At 43.2% G+C, this 20,535-nt stretch overlaps 2 protein-coding genes and 1 pseudogene across 10 annotated transcripts in view; 1 reads left to right on the top strand and 2 right to left on the bottom strand.

The window, feature by feature from the left end:
• Rccd1 (RCC1 domain containing 1) overlaps positions 1-3,350 on the top strand; it is a 16,105-nt gene extending 12,755 nt beyond the window's left edge. Inside the window, exon 8 of one of the 2 annotated variants that reach the window (XM_021264830.2) lies at positions 3,060-3,350. In XM_021264830.2, the coding sequence (XP_021120489.1) occupies positions 3,060-3,091 (32 nt within the window). In that variant the 3' untranslated portion in view covers positions 3,092-3,350. Of the gene's footprint in view, positions 1-1,982; positions 2,613-3,059 lie in introns of those variants that run through there. The other variant, XM_013075093.3, reaches the window with a different exon arrangement.
• The window catches only part of Prc1 (protein regulator of cytokinesis 1), a 22,206-nt gene extending 1,671 nt beyond the window's left edge, over positions 1-20,535 (bottom strand). For 2 of the 8 annotated variants that reach the window (XM_004852796.4, XM_021264826.2), the window contains exons 1-13: positions 20,337-20,522; positions 14,002-14,134; positions 13,188-13,310; positions 11,477-11,710; positions 11,170-11,340; positions 10,135-10,284; positions 8,935-9,082; positions 8,179-8,315; positions 5,875-5,970; positions 3,650-3,796; positions 3,350-3,460; positions 2,062-2,172; positions 1,301-1,400 (exon numbers count right to left, since the gene is read on the bottom strand). In XM_004852796.4, coding sequence (XP_004852853.2) covers positions 1,301-1,400; positions 2,062-2,172; positions 3,350-3,460; positions 3,650-3,796; positions 5,875-5,970; positions 8,179-8,315; positions 8,935-9,082; positions 10,135-10,284; positions 11,170-11,340; positions 11,477-11,710; positions 13,188-13,310; positions 14,002-14,134; positions 20,337-20,347 — 1,672 coding nt within the window. In that variant the 5' untranslated portion in view covers positions 20,348-20,522. Of the gene's footprint in view, positions 1-874; positions 917-1,223; positions 1,401-2,061; positions 2,173-3,349; positions 3,461-3,649; positions 3,797-5,874; positions 5,971-8,178; positions 8,316-8,934; positions 9,083-10,134; positions 10,285-11,169; positions 11,341-11,476; positions 11,711-13,187; positions 13,311-14,001; positions 14,135-20,336 lie in introns of all 8 variants that reach the window. The other 6 variants (XM_021264827.2, XM_087188407.1, XM_021264824.2 and 3 more) reach the window with 6 other exon arrangements.
• Positions 14,635-20,330, bottom strand: LOC147824887 (ubiquitin-ribosomal protein eS31 fusion protein pseudogene; annotated as a pseudogene).

The following is a 20,535-nucleotide window of genomic DNA, read 5'->3' as shown; positions in this document are numbered from 1 at the left end:
AAATGGACCTTGGCTGAGCAAACATGAGAAAGCTGGGCCCTCTTGCTAGCAACTAGCTAGCCACTCACTTCTATGCATTTGTATTTTGGAAAAGGTATCCAAGTATAAAGCTAGTTCCAATGCTCCAAAGTACCATGACAACATGGGAGAAACCCTAAGCTTTTTTCTTTTACTCAGTATCCCCTCAAGGGAGAGAAGCGGCCTCACCACTCACTGATAGGATATCGAGGGAAGAGAACCCAGTTTGTTAAATAAAAGGCATTACAGTTGGGTGTTAGCAGCTACAGAGCAGGATACTATGAGGTGAAGACCAGGCTGGAAAAACTACTTTCCAGTGCCTCATACACACGTTAGCAGCTCAGGATGGTAGACAGGCAAAAGAGAGGAAATAAGCAGTGGCCAGCTTAGGTAGACAGAAAGTTGGTGATCAGCCCCAAGAGGTTAGTAAGGCATATACTCCAGGACACAATCAGCAAACAGGCCAAGAACCTCATTGCAAGCAGCACACAGCTGGGGCTCCCCTCCCCACATGATGGGGCCTCTATTCTTTCTGGATGTCATAAATGAGGATGAAAGTTTTCTTCCGTGAAACAGTCTAAAAAAAATCTTCCCCTGATTTTAGGTGGGGCTGAGAATCCAATTCAAGTCTGAACAAGTTTCTTTATTAATCACAGGTTAATCATTTGGAATATAAGATACCTGTTTTTGAAATCCATAACAGGAATCCCTACTTTTTTTGTAAGAAAGGTTCTGTGACAAAACGGCTGAGATTATGGGTTAGTGTAGCCCTGTGCCCTGTTGGGAATGAAGCCAGCAGACGACAGATCAGATTTGAAAAGGGGATCATGGGACATGCAGAGGTTGCCATACAGACCTGAAGCCCAACAGGTGAGCTGTCAGAGAGGGATGGGTCCTTCTAAGAACAAAGAATTAAGACAATTACCAAGAACTCCACCAAGAGAGCACCAGGATAGTGAATAGCGGGTCACCTCCTTCAGCCAGGGAATGGTTTTATCTTAAGCAGAAGGATCCAGGTTAAATATTCAGTGCTGCTGCCAACTTGCACCCTATATAACCCCTTAAGCCACCCATACCCACACCATGGTCAAGGCAGGAAAGGGATTCTCAGCCTCCGAGGTAACTGACCTGACTAGGGAAGATCCCCACTCTGCCCCAACTGTGTGCTTCCCAGAGACTGGTAGATATTAGGAAAGGTGAATTACCGCAAACTCAGAATAGGTGCTGGCAACAGAATTAATGCTGAAGTTGCGCTGGAGGGAGGCTGAGCCAGGGTACCCACCGCTCAGGAAGCTGCCACTGAGCTCCAGGTTCTCCTTGTTGGCCCCAAGTCTGTTGGCACGGGGAGTTTTCTTTCCTGAACAGGTGGAAGTGACTACTGGCTGCAGGAAGGAAAAACAGATCCACGTATATGCACACGCACAAAACCCCACTGATCAAATCAAGGTGTTTTTGTATGGCTTTATAGTTCTGGGGACTGCATCCAGGGCCTTCATGTGGAGCCACACCCCTCCCTCCTTTTTGGAGAAAGGATCTGTGATCCTCCTGCCTCAGCATCTCAGAATGCTGGTGTTAAAAGCATGTGTCACCACACGCAGCTATGATGCATTATATGTGGTATATGTCTATAATCCTGGACTTCTGGTTTGGAGAAAAAAAGTACACAAGTTCTTAAATGATCTACATAGCACCTATCCTGAACATGGCCTATTTGCAAGGCTGATCCTTTTTTAGTAGAGTCTCCATCTCACCTTTTGATACCTGATGATATCTAGTGACCCAGTGTCACTGGGCTGGAACCCACATCCAGGGGGACCTAGCTCAGTACTACTGATCCTCACTGTCCCTAGCACTGCCCAGTGCTTCCTGTGGTACCAGTGAAGAGGCTCACTGACTGTTCTTTTTTAACTCATTAGTTTTTTATCATTATCTAATGATTATCTGGTTTATATCTATCAACTCAGCATCTCACTGAAAACTGAATCCAGGGATCTTGGAGATGAGACCAAGTAGATGAAGATGCCCTTGTACAGAGTTACTAACCTTGCTGCCAGAAGGAGGAAGTCGAGACATAGGAGAGTGGTAGACTGTCCCCCCAAAGGCAGGACGAATGCTACTATTGGCTGCAGCATTGGACATGGTGGTAGTGTTCAGCTGAGAAGAACAACAGATCTATTACTGATGTGAGGTAACACGCTCAGCCTTGCCAGCAACCTGTCTGCCCCCCAAAAACGACATGCGTATACAAAGCAGTTCAGAAAAGATGAGTCTACTTGCTAAACAGCCTGCTCGGTTAATTCTGCACATCTTTGCAGAAACTCATGAAAAGTTTAAAGCCTATTTATACCCAACAAATGGAACTGTAAAGTGGTGCACCTACTTATGCCACAGACATCTATCATATGACCCTAATATTCTATCCAAGAGAAATGAAAGCAGTTTATCTATAGACTTAAAAATGAGTACGGCAGTTTTATCTGTAATAGCCAAAGCTAGAAATAATCAATACTCAACAGGTGAATGGGCAGATTGTGATGTATTTATAGAATGGAATACTGCTTCACAATAAAAAGGAGTGAACTATTGAAACATAACGTGAACCTCAAAATTATGAAACAGTTTGATTCTATTTATATAAAATGTCAGAAAATGCAAAGTAATCTATAGTGACAAAATCTGACTGCCACAGGCTGAGGGAGGAGGAAGGGAATACAAAATAGCACTACAAATTTCAGGGCCCATGAATATGTCCATTACAGTGTTTTGATCCTGGTGATGGTTCCATGGTGGACACATACCAAAACTTAACTGGGCACAGTGACGCACACCTGTGATCCCAGCACTCCAGGTGGGCAAAACTTAAAGTCTGAAAGTTTTGTGTGCTGACAAGAACCAGAGCCACCCTAACACTGAGTCAGTGTCAGCCAAGAACTGTCGGCCACATTGTTATCACAGACTGATTAGTACAGCCCGGACTTAAGTATTAAATATTCCTCTAAAATTTTTCCATTTATTAAACATGAACGTTGTCTTTTACCTAGTACCACGGTCACCTGTTGGAACTACAGGATGATGAACCTGTGAAAGTTTCATCACAGAATATCAACAGTTATTGGCCCTAGGAGTTTAGTGCAAGGACTAAACACCTGGTGAAAGCTGGCCCCTCCCCAACTGTCACTGTGAGCCACTGCTCAGAGTTAGACTTCAGCCTTCCACTCACTCAGATGAACCCAGCCTGGAATAGAACCTCAGCAGGCCAGAGGGCAAGAGTGGGCAAAGAGCCCTGTCCTCCCCTCCTTCATGAGCAGCTCCGAACAAGTGTCGTGTTTACCTTGCGTACTTTGCCGGGAGTGCTGGGAGCCAGAACTCGCCGCTTGCTGGGCGTCCGGGGAGCACTGCCATACAGTATCTCTGTCTCTGTCTGCTTCTTGTTCTTCAATTGCTGGGTAAAAGAAGCAACAGTAATGAGTCCCAGCAGAACAGGTCTGGAACGGGAACAGGAGCTGACACTCAGTGCCAAACCTCTGAAGCCCGAGATAAAAGGAACTCCTGCAGGCTGCTTAGTCTTAAATCCACCCTGACCCTGGCAGATGCAAGGGTGTTCACACTCCCAGTTTTCACACACACTTACCCTTTCCTGCTTGGCTCTCTCTTTCTCCAGTCTGTGTGCCTCCCATTGTTCCATCACATACTCCATGAATTTCTGCCCATTCACTAGAAATGCCATTGATTGCTCCTGTTCCCACATTTCAATCTGTGTCTTCAACTCCTCTTCCAGCTGAGACCAGAAACAATGCCATGTTGATTCTTCAAGTCTTTGGTGTGAAGCCCAAAGGAAACAATCATCCTAGAGTGAGTCCACCACCAGGTACCTACAATTACAGTACTAGGAGCCTGGGGCAAGAGGACTTCGAGTTCGAGCCTAGCCTGGGCTACATAGTGAAACCATTTCAGAACAAATAAACCCAAAAAACAAAAAGAGCAACTCTCCCCTCCCCAGAGTATTATTAGTCTAACTTCAGGTAGCTGGACCCACACAGGTCAGAATAACCAGAAATCAAAGCCTAAGGATGGTTCATTCACAACCTATGCAAAGATGGAAAAAAGCAAGAAGCTGGAGTCTGGATACTGAGGGTCTGATGCCTAAAGCTGGAGGCAACATTGCCAAGATTGGTAATATTAACTAAACAGTATACTACAAGTAGGACTATGGATTCAGACTACCTGGGTTTCAATCTAAAATCTACCATTTTGTCGGGTGTGGTGGTGCACACCTGTAATCCGAGCACTTGGGAGGCTGAGGGAGGAGGATCACCATGAGTACAAGGCCAGCCTGGGCTACATAATGGGTTCAAGACCAACCTGAACTACATAAGGAGACCCTGTCTTGAAAATCAAATAAAATCTACTACTCATTAGCTGTGAAAAGATAGGCAAGTTACTTTTCAGTACCTCAGTTTCCTTATCCGTAAAAATGGAAATAACATAGGAATACGTGATAATAATTTGAACAAGTGAAAACACTTTGAAATAGTATCTGATACAACCCAATAAAATGGTGACCATCACTTACTGAAAAAGGAAATAGGCTGGGTATAGTGGTGCACACCTATAATCTCAGCACTGGAGAGCCTGAGGCAGGATAACTGCCATGAGTTCAAGGCAAGCCTGGGCTATATAATGAGTTCAAGCCAACCTAGACTACACAGCAATACCCTGTCTCAAAACAAAACAATAAAAGGAAATAGTAATAAACCCTACATATGGCACTTTCACAAAACCTTGTACTATATTACATGCTGAATTACTGCCCCAAAATTCATGTTAACATCCTAACTCCCAGTGCCTCCAAATGTAACTGTATTGAGAGGGTCTTTACAAAGGTAGCTGAAGTCACCAGCGAGACTGGTGGTGCTTAGGACAAACAGTGTGAGGGCCAGGATTTAGCTCAGTGTTTCCGCTGCCTGCTTTGCAGGCGCAAGGACCTGAGTTTGATCCCCAGTACCAAAAAAAAAAAAAGACACGGGGAAGGGAGGGCAGATATCTGCAAGCCAGCCCAGCAGAAAGTTCTCAGGAACTCAACTGTCAGTGACACCTTGGACTCAGACTTCTAGCTTCCATAGTTTTAAGAAAATACATTTCTGTTTTTTTTTTTTGGTACCGGGGAATCGAACTTGGGCCCTCGCCCCTGAACAGCAGGTGGCAAAACCACTGAGCTAAATCCCTGACCCACATTTCTGTTCTTTATGATGCCTAGTCTGTGGTAATACAGTAGCCCTAGAAAACTGACATACCTTGATAATCAGTTGTTTACATGGAAGGCTCAATATATTCTTAAAATCTTTGAAAGAAAAGAGTTTGGGGGCAAAATAATACATAGCAAAGGACACACAGAAAGTGAAATCTACCAGGTGTCGTAGTATGTGCTATAATCCTAGCACTCTGGGAGGCTGAAGCAGGAGGAGCCCAGGTTTGAGCCCAACTCCATGATTTAGTGAGACCTGTCTCATGCCCAGTGTGAAAGTCCTGGGTTCAATCCCCAGGCCACAAAAATAAAGTGAGGATGTGGGGGCGATCTGGCTGTGACATCTGTCACTCCATTGATCACCAGGGTTGATTTGGCTGATCTGGCTGGCTAGGCAGTGTTCCCTTCCTCCCTCACTGCTCCATGTGCATCCCTCCCAAAGCTGTATGCTCAATCAAAGAGGACAACCCCCCTAGATAGAGGAGGACCACTTCCTCGGTCACGGGTATACAAGTAGTTGCACTCCCCTAGTAGAACCTCCAAACATGCTCTCAAAGATAAAATGAGGTATCTTGGAGGTAAGCATCAAAAAATCTTAGCAACAATATTACCTTAGGGAGTGTTTTCTGAAGTTTTGCTCGTTGCTTTTCTTCCTTTAGAAGATTTCCTCCCCGGTTTGTAAATCGACTTGGGTCTGAAGCTTTTCTCTGAAAAATACGTTTTACTTCATTTTTTTTTTTTTTTTTTTTTTCGGTACCGGGGATCGAACTCGGGTCCTTGTGCTTGCGCAGCAGGCAGCAAAACCACTGAGCTAAATCACCAGCCCTTCATTTTACTTCATTTATTTCTGACTAGGATAATCAGACTAATTACTTCTGCTAAGATTTCTCATTCTCATGATACATATTATTAAAATTCCTTTAAGGGGGCAGGGATTTAGCTCAGTGGCACTGCACCTGCCTCATAAGTGCAAGGTCCTGAGTTCGATCCCCAGTACCACAAACACACAAAAAAAATTTCTTTAAGAGCTTTGCATTCCTATCCACTCTGAGTGATGAGGAACGGTGCCCTTCAGAGCCATGGGCACTGCCAGGCACGTGCAAGAAAGTTACCACTTCCTCTTCATCTAAAGAACAGCATGAAGTAACAGTGTCATCAGCTCCCTTCCTCGACTTGTGTGTCAGATGATGACACATCACTATGGACATGAGGTGTATGGAGGGGATGGAGGTCTACATTCAGAGGGTTTGGTGTGGTGCCTCTACTTGTCCACTTACTATGATGAAATTTCTTTTTTGGTACAGGGGATTGAACTCAGGTCCTTCTGCTTGTGAGGCAGGTGGTGGAACCACTGAGCTAAATCCCCGGCCCGTGTCCACTTACTAATGGCACATTGTTATAAGATGCAGCTGAGATGCATGGTCAGGAGGGTTAGAAATAAGGGTTTCATTAAATCCTCCCAAAATAAAAAATGTAAAATGAGAGGTAGAGGGTGCAGCTCAATGGTAGAGCTCTTAACATTTGCAAGGCCCTGGGTTTGATCCCCAGGCCTGCACATAAATACATGCATATACACAGCTTCTCATTCTTTTTAACTATCTTTTTTCTAATCTTTTATAATGTACATACAGTATTTTCTTTTTTGGTACTGGGGATCGAACTCGGGTCCTTGCACTTGTGAGGCAGGCGCCAGAACCACTGAGCTAAATCCCCGGCCCTGTACATACAGTAATAAGTATATAACTTGTCATTTTAAGTGAAGTCCACTATCTGGAAACAGAAGCAAATAGAACCATTCTTGGCAATTTGGAGGCTAAATGTGAAAACAATGTTTTCTATCACAGAATGCTTGATTAGATACAGTCTATAAACAATAACTAGAAGGGAAAAGAATCCATTTATGTTTTTCTTAAATGTGGGCACGTCAACAAGATTGCTGCTTTAGCCCTTTGTCCATGTGTCTTCCTCCTTGCTTTCAACCAGAACAGCTGTAAGACCTCACTCTGTTCTCTCCACCTGAGACCTAGTTTTCTGCCAGTAAACTTGAAGGAACTAAAGATTTTCTAAAATCCCCTTCTAGCATGAACCTGAGAATGAGGTCTTCTTAAAACTTTGGGCCCTAGATGCCTCGCTTGACTCAACCTAGTCCTGTCCCTGGGCTCTAAAATGCTGTCTGTGCCAAGTATATCAGAAGAAAAGGAATTGAGAGTATACAAATGCACCCCATAACCAGCCAATTTTGTAGAAAAAAAAGCAAAAGCTGTAATGATAGAGAATGCTGGGTGCCTGCCCTGACATCCATTCTTTTCGCCTTCCTTAGTAACAGATCCACATTGGGGACTGCAACTCTCCTAGCCAAGTGCTGTAAAGAGAGGTTGGGAAGAACCCTTACAGAGGATGGAGGGCAATGCCTTCCTTGTTCTTTCCTCCATCACACTGCCCGAAATGGGGCTGCATTTGTGTCAGAGCTCTAGCAGCCCCATGGCCCTGAGGAGGAAGGGCCCCCTCATTGGTGGAGAAGCCCCAAGCTAAAGAAGCCTGGGCCCTGGTCACTGCTGAAATGCAGAGCCTGCTTGCCTTGGCACTTACCTGCAACAACTGACAGCTATTCATTTGCGGTTTTCTCTTACATGCCCCTGCACACAGGCTTAACAAGTACAGAGGGTTAGCAGCAATTCAGACTTAAAAGGACAGAGACAGGGTAGTAGATGCCTGGCAAAGAACAAAAAGAGCCCCTCTAACTACACAGGGCATGGTTTCTTTTGTGTGTGTGTGTGGTACTGGGAATCAAACTCAGGACCTTGAGCCTGTGAGGCAGGCACAGTGCCACTGAGCTAAATCCCTGGCCCTACAGGGCATGGTTTCTTAACATTTCATTTTACTCTAGAGAAAACAGACAAACACTAGGGCAGTACCTCAAATTCTAAGAAAAGCCTCCAGTTCTCTTCCCACTTCTGGACACCTTCAAAGAGTTCCTTGTGAACTTCATAGTAGTTTTTTAACTGCACAATCTCGGCATCATGCAGCTGCAGCAGGCTTTCTGTGTAGTCCTCTGTAACATACAGGCCCAGTAGTTCCAGAAAACATCCTCTAGTATTTAGTATCCCAATTTAGTAAGACTCCACCCCCCCTAAAATGGAGATTAAGATTGTTCTGCCTTGTAATAAAGTGATATAGGAATTTCTATACATTGTGGCTAATGAAAAATAAAAGCCAGGCTTGTCAAGATCAGCCCAGGGGTACTAAGGGACTAGGGCTTAGATTAAAATAATGTTCTCCAAGATCTGTGCTTCTCTTGCCTCAACTTAGGTTTCTTTCATATCCTTCCTTTTAGCTTTTCCCAGCCAACAGAGGTTGAGTCATGGAAAATGTCTAAAAATGTTCATTGACTTTAGTTAGAACAGTTTTATCTTTATGTTCAGGCTGGCCTAGAATTCCAGTGGGCTGGCTCAGGCACTTTCTTGTATGTGCCTCAGGATTAAGCTGCTCAACATTTATTTGCCTTAGGGTCCTCATCTCTTGACATGGAGAAGAACTGAGATAATATGGTTAAGGGTGGCTTCGTTGGCTGAATTTATTCATAAGAGGAAATACAGAACTCCCTACTGAGTCCCTGGGCTTACAAAACACCAGTGAGTAGGCCATATAAAGACCATCACTTCTGTACTAACCAGCATAGTAGGGAGCAAAAGCTTCTCTCTGCTCCTGGCTATAAAAACATCGGTCCCAGTACTGAGCCAGCTCCACTCGAATTGCCTCAATTACTTTCTTCATGTTTTGCATTTTCAATTCTTCCAGTCGATCTGCTTCTAATTGTAGCTAAAAGAAAAAGACATTTAGAGTGGTTATGATACCTTTTTTTTTTTTTTTTGAGACAAGGTCTCACTCTATAGTACAGGTAGCCCAGGCTGGCTTCGAACTTGCAGCAATCTTCCCGCCTCAGCCTCCCTAATGTTGGGATTACAGGCATGTGCCACTATGCTCAGCTTTTTTATTTTTTATTTTGTTCCATTAAGTTTATTGGTACCTTTTAGGTACACCTTTTAGGTGTATGATGACATTCATCATTGGAAATTCCTAGTTTTAGTGTCTGAATATTACCTTTTCCCCCACTATAGTGAAGAATGTTGGTGATCTCTTAGGTACTTTGTCAGTCATTCACTCCCATAAGAAAACACTTTTTATATTTTTGTTGTTGTTGTTACCTTTGGCTACACTTTATTTTGTTGACTATTTTCAAAAATTCCATGTCACCTTTACATGATATATCTTGGTTCTTATTTTTTTTCCCCATCCCCCTCCCCTCCCCTTCAACCCCTCTACTCTTTTTATTTTTTATTTTGAGGCAGAGTCTCTTAAAGTCACTGAGTTGCCCAGGCTGGGCTCAAACTTACGATCCTCCTGTCTCAGCCTCCCAAGCAGCTGGGATTATAGACATGAGGCACCATACCTGACTCTGGTGGGTTTTTTTTCTTTTTGGTGGTAATGGAGATTGAACTCAGGGCATTTCCACTGAGCTACGTCCCCAGTCCCTTCCCCCATTTTGAGACAGAGTTTGACTAAGTGGGTAAGTTGGCCAGGCTGGGCTTAAGCTTACAATTCTCCTACCTCAGCCTCCCAGAGTGTTGGAATTACAGGTTTCACCACATCAGGCTCTAATGCTTGCCTTTAAGAATAGACAGGCCCGGGCCAGGGATTTAGCTCAGTGGTTTTGCCACCTGCTGCACAAGCGCAAGGACCTGAGTTCGATCCCCGGTACCAAAAAAAAAAAAAGAATAGACAGGCCCACGGAAGAAGCTGCTAAGGACATCAGATTGGACCCAGAAATACTTGTACAAGATTGCTGACTCAGCACCCACTGGGTTTCTTACCGCTGTCCTGACTTTGGCATTTGACCCAGTCATATTCAGGGCCACAGCTTCTCTCTCTTCTTCAGGTATTTGCAGCCTGTCCCAGAGCTCTCGGATCTGAGCACGCAGGCCCTCACACACTGCTTCATTTTGTGATTTTTGAATTTCCAGCTGTAGAAGGAAAGGCAGCGATTATAGCAAAACAGCATAAAAAAGGCTGGCCCTCTGGCCACCCATCGAGAAATGTTTGGATCCACATGGAGAAGGAGCACTTTCAGAAAAGATTTCCAAGAGGTGTCTTTTCGTGCCTTCTAAACACAAGTTGTAAGGCTATCATTATGGATTTCAGATCTCAGGAACTGGATTCAAATTTTGAATTGAAATAGCTTTTCAATTAAACACTAAGCTAATTTAAATGGCTAATCTTATTTCATTTATATTTGTTTCCTTTTCTTAGAATATTAAATTTTAATTTTCTTATTTACATAATAGTTTTTTTGTTTGTTTTTTTTTGGTACCGGGGATCGAACTCGGGACCTTGTGCTTGCGAAGCAGGTGGCGGAACCATTGAGCTAAATCCCCGGCCCAACAGTTTATTTTTTTTAAAAAAAGGAAGCAGGATTGGGAATTCAGCTTAGTGGCAGAGCACTTGCCTTGTATCCATGAGACACTGGGTTTAAGACCCTGGGTTCACTTCCCTGGCACCAGAAAAAAAAAAAGTTGTACATCATATATCTTTCCTCATGCTTTTTTTGGTTTCTCGAGACATTGGACTTCACCCTCATTCTCTTTTTTTGTTGTTTTTTGAGACAAGGTCTCGCTATGTAGTTCAGGCTGGACTTGAACTCACTATGTAGCCCAGGCTGGCCTCGAACTCATGGCAATCCTCCTGCCTCAGCCTCTCAAGTGCTGGGATTACAGGCGTGCACCACCATGCCCAGCTCACTTTCATCCTCTTAACTTACACTGGCTCCTTAAGACTGAAGAAAAACTTGTCAGTTTTTCAAAATAGTGTATTCTGTTGAGATCCCAGGCTGTAATTTGAGAAGGCATTACCTGCCGTAGCAACTTTTGTAGTGTTGTAATATTCTCCAAAGACAAACAAAAAGCATCTTCATCTTCACACACCACATCTCTTTCAAAGCTTGTGTCTGGAGTGTGATCTAATTCTTCCATACATAGTATGATCTGTCTTTTTAAGTTGACAAACTCCTCACGCCTAGATGCCTATAAAAAAACCCAAAACTATTATAAGATACGTAGGGAAGGCGGAGGTCCTGAGTTCAATCCCCGGTACCAAAAAAAAAGGTACCTAGGAGAAGGTCAAATGAACTCTTAGGAAGTACGAATGCAGACAGCATACCTTTTTTTCCCTCAGAGTTGCCAAGTGTTGTCTGAACTGATTTAACTCGTCTAAGCTGGGAACACAGGTGCTGTCAATGTCGTAATGGGGCATGCAAAGAACTTCACAAAGTTCTCGATCTTGTTCTTGAAGTAGCTTCAGTTCCTGTTTTCTCTCCTTTTTTTGTTTTCGCATTAATTCCACCTGAGTGCGCAAATCTTTTTCTAGTTGCAGGATAGTTGTTTCTCCTTCTTCCTGCATAAGACAACGTACCACTGACCATTGCTACAGTGTTCCAAGTGATGAAAAGGAAAATGGGAGGAAACTAGGACAACAGACTTTCAGTTAACTTTACAAGTCAAATCATGGTCAACAGAATATGGTCCCTAATAAGAAAAGATGAATACTAAATACTAGGGTGCTTTTTCTAACTTTTTTTTTGGTACTGGGGATTGAACTCAGGACACCTCACTTGTCAGGCAGGTGCTATACCGCTGAGCTACATCCCCAGCCCTCTTTTTTTTAATTGCAGTAAAATAACATGACAAACTTTATCATCCAAACTATTTTAAAGTATATAGTTCAGTGGTATTTAAGTACAGATGGTCCCCAACTTAGCAATGACTTCAACTTACTGATTTTTGGCTTTACAGCAGTATACAACCAATAAGTATTCAGTGGAATCTATTTCGAGTACCCATACTAATGCTGTTTCCAACACAAGTAAGGAAAGCGAAGACTAAGCTAGGATGTTGAGTAGGTAAGGTGTACTACATATATTTTTGTGTACTTAAAATGGTTTCATCGGGATCTCACCCTACTGTAAGTTGAGGAACTTCTGTATCTCATGTTGTGCAAGAATCACCATCCTTCTCCAGAACTCATTTCATCTTATAAACTCTGCATTTATTTAACAATAAGTTCCAATTTTCCCCTACTCCCAGCCATTCTATTTTTTGTCTCTTTAAATTTGACTACCCTAGGTACCAGGGCACTGTTAACTTGTGTTGGACAGCAATCCCTCAGCTATCTACAGCTAATCCCAACCTTCTCTGAATTGGACTGTGTTCTCCTGACACTCAGCTTGTGAGACATGTCTTATAAAGTAACTATTTTAGGGCCGGGGATTTACCTCAGTGGTTCCACTGCCTGCCTCACAAGCACAAGGTCCAGAGTTCAATCCCCGGTACCAAAAAAGTAATCAATCAATTAATTAATTAATTATTTTAGTTGCTTCGGTGGCATGCAGCTTCTGGGTAATGAAAGTTGGGCTTTCTTTGAAACCTTCCCTTGTATCACTAGTTACTTTTGTTTCCTAAGTACCCACTTTTCATTTTCTTTCAGAGAAACAGCAGTGCGATCTGTGCCTATCTTTACTTAAGAGTTTATTTAAAAAATAATAATAATGCAAGAAGCAGCTTGGTTTTCATCACCTATCTGCTGCTTCACCCCTCGACAGGGCAACTCTCTGTGTACATGAAAATTACTTTGTCAGAATTAAGCAGGCAGAAATTCTCCATTTCTCACATCTAACACCCCCTACCGGGAAGCCTTCTATTTTTTTTTTGTTTTTTGGTACTGGGAATCGAACTCAGGATCTTGCACTTTCGAGGCAGGCGGCGGAACCACTGAGCTAAATCCCTGGCCCAGGAAGCCACCTATGTGCAGTCTCAAGCCAATGCTTCTTCCTGTCTCAGACCCAAGCCAGACCACCCAGGTCTGGAAGGCGCACCTGAAATGGCTCGACATGTAACTCACTGCACAGGGTGTTCAGCTCTTTTTGGCAGATGGATATGCTTTTGATAAGCCTTTCCTTCAGGCTCTCCTCTTCAGCAATCATCATATCCAGGAGATCCTACAGGACAGAAAACAATCTATAACTTTGGGCCATGAAGGGAAAAATGGCAACCACCATTCTACTTCCTGTCTCTTTGAATTTGACTACTCTAGGTACCAGGGCACTACTGCATGAAGTGCATGAAGCTTGCTTTGCATTAGCTACAGGGTGGTAATTTCTTTTTTGGGGGTGGGGGCTGGGGATCGAACTCAGATCCTTGTGCTTGTGAGGCAGGCAGTGGAACCACTGAGCTAAATCCCCAGCCCCTTGAGCTACAGGGTGGTATGTGTAGCTTATATCAAAATATTATCCTGTGGGGGCTGGGGATTTAGCTCAGTGGTTTCGCTGCCTGCTGTGCAAGCGCAAGGACCCAAGTTCGATCCCGAGTACCAAAAAATAATAATAATAATAAAAAAATATTATCCTAATAATACTAAGAACGTCACCTTATCAATAAAAATCACTTTAGTAATCCATAATCTATTTCTAACTGATGAATGGGAGTGTAGCTATATATCCCATAAATTTATACAACTTCATTTAACATTTACAAAACCCTCACAATTCCAAATTTCAAGAATGGACTTAAAAACAAGAGCGTGTGCTGTCCTAGTGTGAGTGACCATTGTCACTTCTGCCAGCTATCTCAAGAGAGACACTAGCACCCCCTACCCAGCCCCCCTGCAGATAATAGAACTGCTCAACTCACCTTGATGTGTTTCTTTACAACCTCGGTTCTCTGTAAGCGCTGGTCCTCTGGGATCCCAATTAATTCCCATATTTCCCGAAGGTGATTTAGAGCTTTCTGGAGACATACTATGGACTCCTCTGCCAGCACCTCGCTTTTTAAAAAGCAAAAAACTTTTGCCTGTTACATCAATCACTACCTCAAGACTAAAAGTAAAACAGTATTTTTTAGGAACTAAATAGACTAGCTTCTTAGTGGCCTTAAGGCTAAAAAAATAAAAGGAAAACAAGCAGTAAGCTTAATTCACTTTTAACTACTCCCCTTCACTTTCCCCCCAAATGCCAGACTAGCAAAGCAAAATTCAGTGTCACATTTCATCATGGAAACGCCTTCTGGATAACACTCAGCATCTGGACCTTCTCAGTAATTCTACAGATTGGCAGTATAATACAGAATTAAAATGCTTTTGTTAAAGAAAAACCAGACAAAACATCAGTAAAATAACTCCCAACACAAGAGTTTGCTGGTGATGCTGGGCATGGTGGCACACGCTTGTAATCCCAGAACTCGAGCAGCTGAGGCAGGAGGATTGCCATGAGTTCAAGGCCAGCCTGGGCTACATAGTGAGCTTAAGTCCAACCTGAACTATATAGCGAGACCCTGTCTCAAAAACTGGGGCAGGGATTTAGCTGGCCTCGCAAGCGCAAGGTCCTGGGTTCGATCCCTGGTACAGAAAAACAAAACAAAAACAAAGAAGTAATGAATTGCCAACTGTTTTACAGGAACTTCACACTAGCAAATTTTTTTTGTTTTGTTTTAAGCTGAAGTCTTTTATTAACTCATGTATAATTACTTGTCTTCTGGTTTGTTGAAGCAGTAAGTCAGACACTTGCCACAGTAATGTCTGTCAAAGTGATTTGCCATAAAAACTCTAGCACCACATTCATCTGAAGGGCACTCCTGACGAAGACGACTAATTTTGCCATTTCCATTCACCTTACAGTATGTATTTCAAGACAGCCAACTTAACCTTCTTTCTCTTATACTTATTCTTCTTGGGGGTGGTGTAAGACTTCTTCCTTAGCACCACTGAGGAGTCTCAACACAAGATGAAGGGTGAACTCCTTTTGAATGTTGTAATCAGACAAAGTACGTCCATCTTCCAGTTGCTTACCAGCAAAGATCAGCCTTTGCTGATCAAGAGGAATTCCTTCCTTATCCTGGATCTTGGCTTTTACATTTTCTGTTGTGTCCTAGGGTTCAACCTCGAGCGTGATGGTCTTCTCCATAAAGGTTTTTACGAAAATCTGCATCTTGGCGGCGGTTCCACCACAGATGGTGGGTCTGAAAGCTTTTTTTTGGTTTTTCGAAACAGGGCCTCGCTATATAGTTCAGGCTGGCTTTGAACTCTATGTAGCTCAGGTGTGCCTCAAACTCACCAGGATCCTCCTGCCTCAGCCTCCTAAGTGCTAGGATTACAGGCCTGGACCATGACACCCTGCCATTTTTGTTCCCCCCACCACCACCAAGGATTGAACTCAGGACCTTGTCCTTACCAGGCAGGTGCAGCACCACTAAGCCACATCACCAGCCCTTTGTTCTTTTTCTTAAATTAAAACTAGTAACACAGGGGCTGGGGATTTAGCTCAGTGGTTCTGCTGCCTGCCTGGCAAGCACAAGGTCCTGAGTTCGATCCCCAGTACCCAAAAAACAAAACAAAACAAAACTAGTAACACAAAGAATAGCTAAAATTAAAAGAACATCAATTATTGGTAAAGACAAAGAAAAGCCAGCACTCTCACACACTGCTGGTATGATGTATAGAAACTGGTACAACTGTTTTAAAAACTTGGCAGAGCCAGGCATGGTGGCATATACTTGTAATCCCAGCAGTGTGAGAGGCTGAAGCATGAGAATTGCAAGTCTGAGTCCAGCCTGGGTGACTCAGCAAGATCCTTTGTCAAAATTTAAAAATTAAAAAGGCTGGGAATACAAGTCAATGTTAAGGCCCTGGGTTCAATCCCCCATACTGCAAAATAAATAAAAATTTAAAGAGGTAATTAATACATGTATTTAATTTCAGTGAACTAAAGTCCAACTAAAGAGCTTCTCCAAACACCCCCTTTGCATTTCACTTTGATAACAAAAGGATATATACAGTAAATCAAAATCCCGATATTAACATTTCTCTACAAATAATTTTTAGTTAGATGTGGTAGTACAAGCCTATAATCCCAGCATTCCGGGAGGCCAAGGCAGGAAGATCTCAAATTCTAGTGCTGCCTGGTCAATTTAGCAAATTTAGTAAGACCCTGTCTCAAAAGTAAAAAATAAAAGGAGCTGGGTATGTAGCCTAGTGAAAAGGCCCTGAAGTCAATCTCCAGTACTGCAAAACAAAAACCTTTTAAACTGGGCAGAATGGCACATACCTGTCATCTACTAGGGAGACTGAGGCCAGAGGACTGTAAGTTTGAGGCCAGCCTGGACAACTTAAGTGAGACCCTGTCTTAAAAAAAAAAAATAGGGCCAGGGATTTAGCTCAGTGGTTCCGGCGCCTGCCTTGCAAGCGCAAGGTCCCAAGTTCGATCCCCGGTGCCAAAAAAAAAAAAAAAAAAAATGGCTAGGAGAATAGCTCAGTGGTAGCATGCCTGTAGGTTTAATACCCAGTAATGAAAAAAAAATTCAGGAAAAAAATTACACACCTGTAATCCCAGCTACTCAGAAAGCTTAAGCAGGAACACTAGGAGTTCAAGGCCAGCCTTCAAAATAAAATGAAAAGGGCTAAAGATACAGCTGATTCTTAGAGTTCTTCCCAGCATGTGTGAGAGGCCCTGGGTTCAATGCCCAGTACATTAAAAGAGAGGGAAAAGGGCTGGGATTTAGCTCAGTGGTTCTGCTGCCTGCCTCTCAAGCAGAAGGTCCTGAGTTCTACCCCTGGTACCAAAAAAAAAAAAAAAAGAGAGAGAGGAGGAAAAAAAATCCCATACAATGAGCAAAGAATTTGAGCAGACATTTCTCCAAAAATGTATAAATGGCCAATAAACATGAAAAGTCTCTCAGCAACATTAGTCATCAGGGAAATGCAAATCAAAACCACAATGAGATGCTACTTCACAGCCACGAGGATGGCTGTAATCAAAACGACAGATGAAAAGTATTGGTGAGAGACTGGACCCCTCATGGGAGCCTGCAAGGTGACACCGCCCATTTGAGAAACAGTCTACAGTTCCTTCTCCAGTTAAACATAAGTTATTATGCCACCCAAAAGTTCCACCCAGAGAAATGAAAATCTGACCGTATCAAAATTGTACAGGAATGCTTATAACATGATTATCTATCTATAATAGCCAAAAAGGGAAAACTCCACAAATGGCCATCAACTAATGAAAGGGTAAATAAAAATGTATATCAATACAATAGAAAGTTGTTTGGCAAAAAATTGCTAAATCAAAGAAGCAAGTCACAAAGGACCACAGCTAAGATTCTATTTATGGAATTTATAATTATAGATTATAGTTATAGAATTTATAATTGTCCAGAATGAGCAAAAAGTAAATCAATAGTTGTGAGTGTGGACCAAGGGCCTAAAAAGAGGATTGACTGCTAATGGGATTTTGGAGGGATGATGAAAATGTTCTAAAAGTGATTGCAGTGACAATTACACAACTCTTGAATATTCTAAAATCATTGTACACTTCAAGTAGGTGATTTATAAGGTATGTGGAATATATCTGGGAGCTATTATTAAAGACACTTAGCACATAATCTGAATTTGTGACTTAACTGAAAAACTTAAAAATTAAACAATTACTTTTATTTCTCTTTTTATTTAAAATAAAAATGTCTCTAAAACTACAACTGAGCCTTCCCATACTGTCTGTAATCCTTCTCCCTTTTCTCTGCTTGATTTCTCTCCAGAGCACTATTATTTAATGTAACATTTACTTCCTTATTGCTTCTACTATTAGAATATAAACTCTACAAGGGCAAGAATATGTTTTGTTTGCTGCAGTGTCCTCAACACTTAGAACTGTACTTTGTATATAACATTCAAGAAGTGTTTTTGAGCCGAGCATGGTGGGGCACACTTGTAATCCCAGCACTTGAGACTGAGGAAGGAGGATTGCCCTGAGTTCCAGGCCAGCCTGGGATACAGAGTGAGTTCAAGGCCACCCTCAACTACTACATAGGAAGACCCTGTCTCAAAAAACAAAAAGACAAAAACATATTTTTGAAAGAATGTTAACAATTTTAAAAAACTGTACAGTTGGGTGTGGTGGCATACTCCTGTAGTCCCAGCACTTGGAAGGTTGAGGCAGAAAGATCGATGCATGTTAGAGACCAGCCCGAACTACATAGCAAGACTTTTTTTTTTTTGGTACCGGGGATCGAACTCGGGTCTTTGCGCTTGCATAGAAGGCGACGGAATCACTGAGCTAAATCCCTGGCCCTATAGCAAGACTTTTAAAAAAAGTTGGAGAGGGCAGAGGAGGAAAACAGTTGTATGATCTAATAATTTAGAGTATGCATTGTTAATAATAATAATAACTATTATTATTTTTTGGTACCAGGGATCGAACTTGGGTCCTTGCACTTGCGAGGCAGGCACCGGAACCACTGAGCTAAATCCTCAACCCTGTTAATAATAATTATTGTGGTGCAGTTATATACTACCTTGCTAAATGGTTTCAAATAATTCTCTTTAAGGAGCAAATCTGAGATTTTTTTTCTTAGAATACATCAGTGAATAACTGAGAATGCAAACAAGAATTCTATGCAAGGACATAAACATTGTAAAAAGAGCCAGTTTTTCCAGTCTCTGGACAGAAAAGGATCTCAAACAATCCTCTAATGATTTCCTACCTTCAGGCAGCCTGAACTGATCCCTGATCCATTTTCACCCTCACAGCTCTATAGGAGCTTTCTCAGTCTCTCTCCGAACCTGTCTCAGGAATCCATAACCAGTTTCACCTCAGTGGCCAGTCTGACAACCGTTATATGTTTCTGAGGCCTATTTCTCCTTTCTAAATACAAATATCTGAAATTCAGCTATTCAGAGTATTCAAGTTTTTAGTAATCCCATTGCTACTTTAAAGCATAATCATATCTGTCAGCCTGGAACCAAAGTTCCAGAATAACTCCCTTCAATCACTTGCTTTGAAAGTAGATGACTGAACAACTCACAATGAACTCTTAAGAGTTTCCTTTAAATATCATTTATAATTTTACTAGATTTTGGAATGCATCATTAGTTTAAACCCACGGTATTTTAAACAGAATGCCCTTCAGATAAGACTACTTGCAGTACCATAACCTTACACAGTACTGAGTTGGTTTCCACAGTGGCACTAATGATTTGTACCCCTTCTACTGAGGTGAGCATTTCGAAAAGGCTGATCAGAATTAGTAATCATGGGCCAGGGATAGTGGTGCTTGGCTGTAAATCCCGGCACTCTGGGGCACTGCGAGTTTGGAGCCAGCCTGGGGTCCATAGCAAGCCCTTGCCTGAAGGAAAAAAAAAGTAATCATGGAACCAAGAATCTTACTAAGCTAAGCCTTGGGGGAATCAGTTTGACCAGTAACTACAAAATATTCAATATGGTTCAATACGGAGTCGTCACAACACTTCACCCACCAGTTTCAGAAACATCTGTACAACTTTTTTTTTTTTTTTTGGTACCGGGGATCGAACTCAGGACCTTGCGCTTGCGAGGCAGGCGATGGAACCACTGAGCTAAATCCCCAGCCCTACAACTTTCAACATACAAGGCTTAGCTCTATTATTTTTGGTACCAGGGGTCGAACTCGTGTCCTTGTGCTTGCGAGGCAAGCGGCGGAACCACTAAGCTAAATCTGCGGCCCGCTGACATTATTTTAGAAGTGAGAAAACGGGCACTCAACCTCTTGCCGAGTCACACCCTGAGACCGATTCCAGGCGGACACTCCCTCCTCGCAGCGCCAGGGAAGCGAGATTTCCATACTCGGGGTCTCTTAACGTGTAGGAAACCCAGCCCTCTTCCCAGTTCTTTGGAACAGGTTAGCACCGCGGGCCAGAAGCAAAGGGAAACGAGGACAGACTTGAAACTTCACCGCTTGGTGCAGGGAAGCGAGAAGCCGTGACCAGAGAAGACCGGACTCAGGCGCCTCGGTGCCAAGAAGCTGCACCTGAGCCCCGGGATGGGCATGGGCGTCCCCGTCCCGGCCACGTCCCTCCGAAGGAACTCGCGGTGTCCCGGGCCTCCCTGGGTGGGGGCTGCAGTAAGACCCTAGGCCCCTACGACAGAGGCCTCGTGGACCCCGCACCTGCAATGGGCGCCGCTCCCTCCCGGGGCCCTTCAACTCCCCCCGACCCGCACCTTCTCCTCATGGCGGACGCGCCAGTCAGCCGGGAGTCAACCCCCCGAGCTCCTCCACGCGGGTCCGAGCGCAGCCACCACCCGCAAACGCCGACTATCCTGCGCGACTTGGCTGCTCCACGAGCCGTTGGGCCCCGCGGAATTTCAAAACGAGCCTTGAGGTGAGCAGCTCCGCGATTGGTGCGGCGCCCTGTCACTC

This window comes from Heterocephalus glaber, unplaced genomic scaffold (assembly GCF_053883595.1).
Source record: "Heterocephalus glaber isolate CG9 unplaced genomic scaffold, H.glaber_assembly_v1.0 deba00001531, whole genome shotgun sequence".
NCBI classification, from domain to species: domain Eukaryota; kingdom Metazoa; phylum Chordata; class Mammalia; order Rodentia; family Bathyergidae; genus Heterocephalus; species Heterocephalus glaber.
Note: the sequence above shows the minus strand (reverse complement) of the source record. Positions and strands in the feature narration are given on the sequence as shown.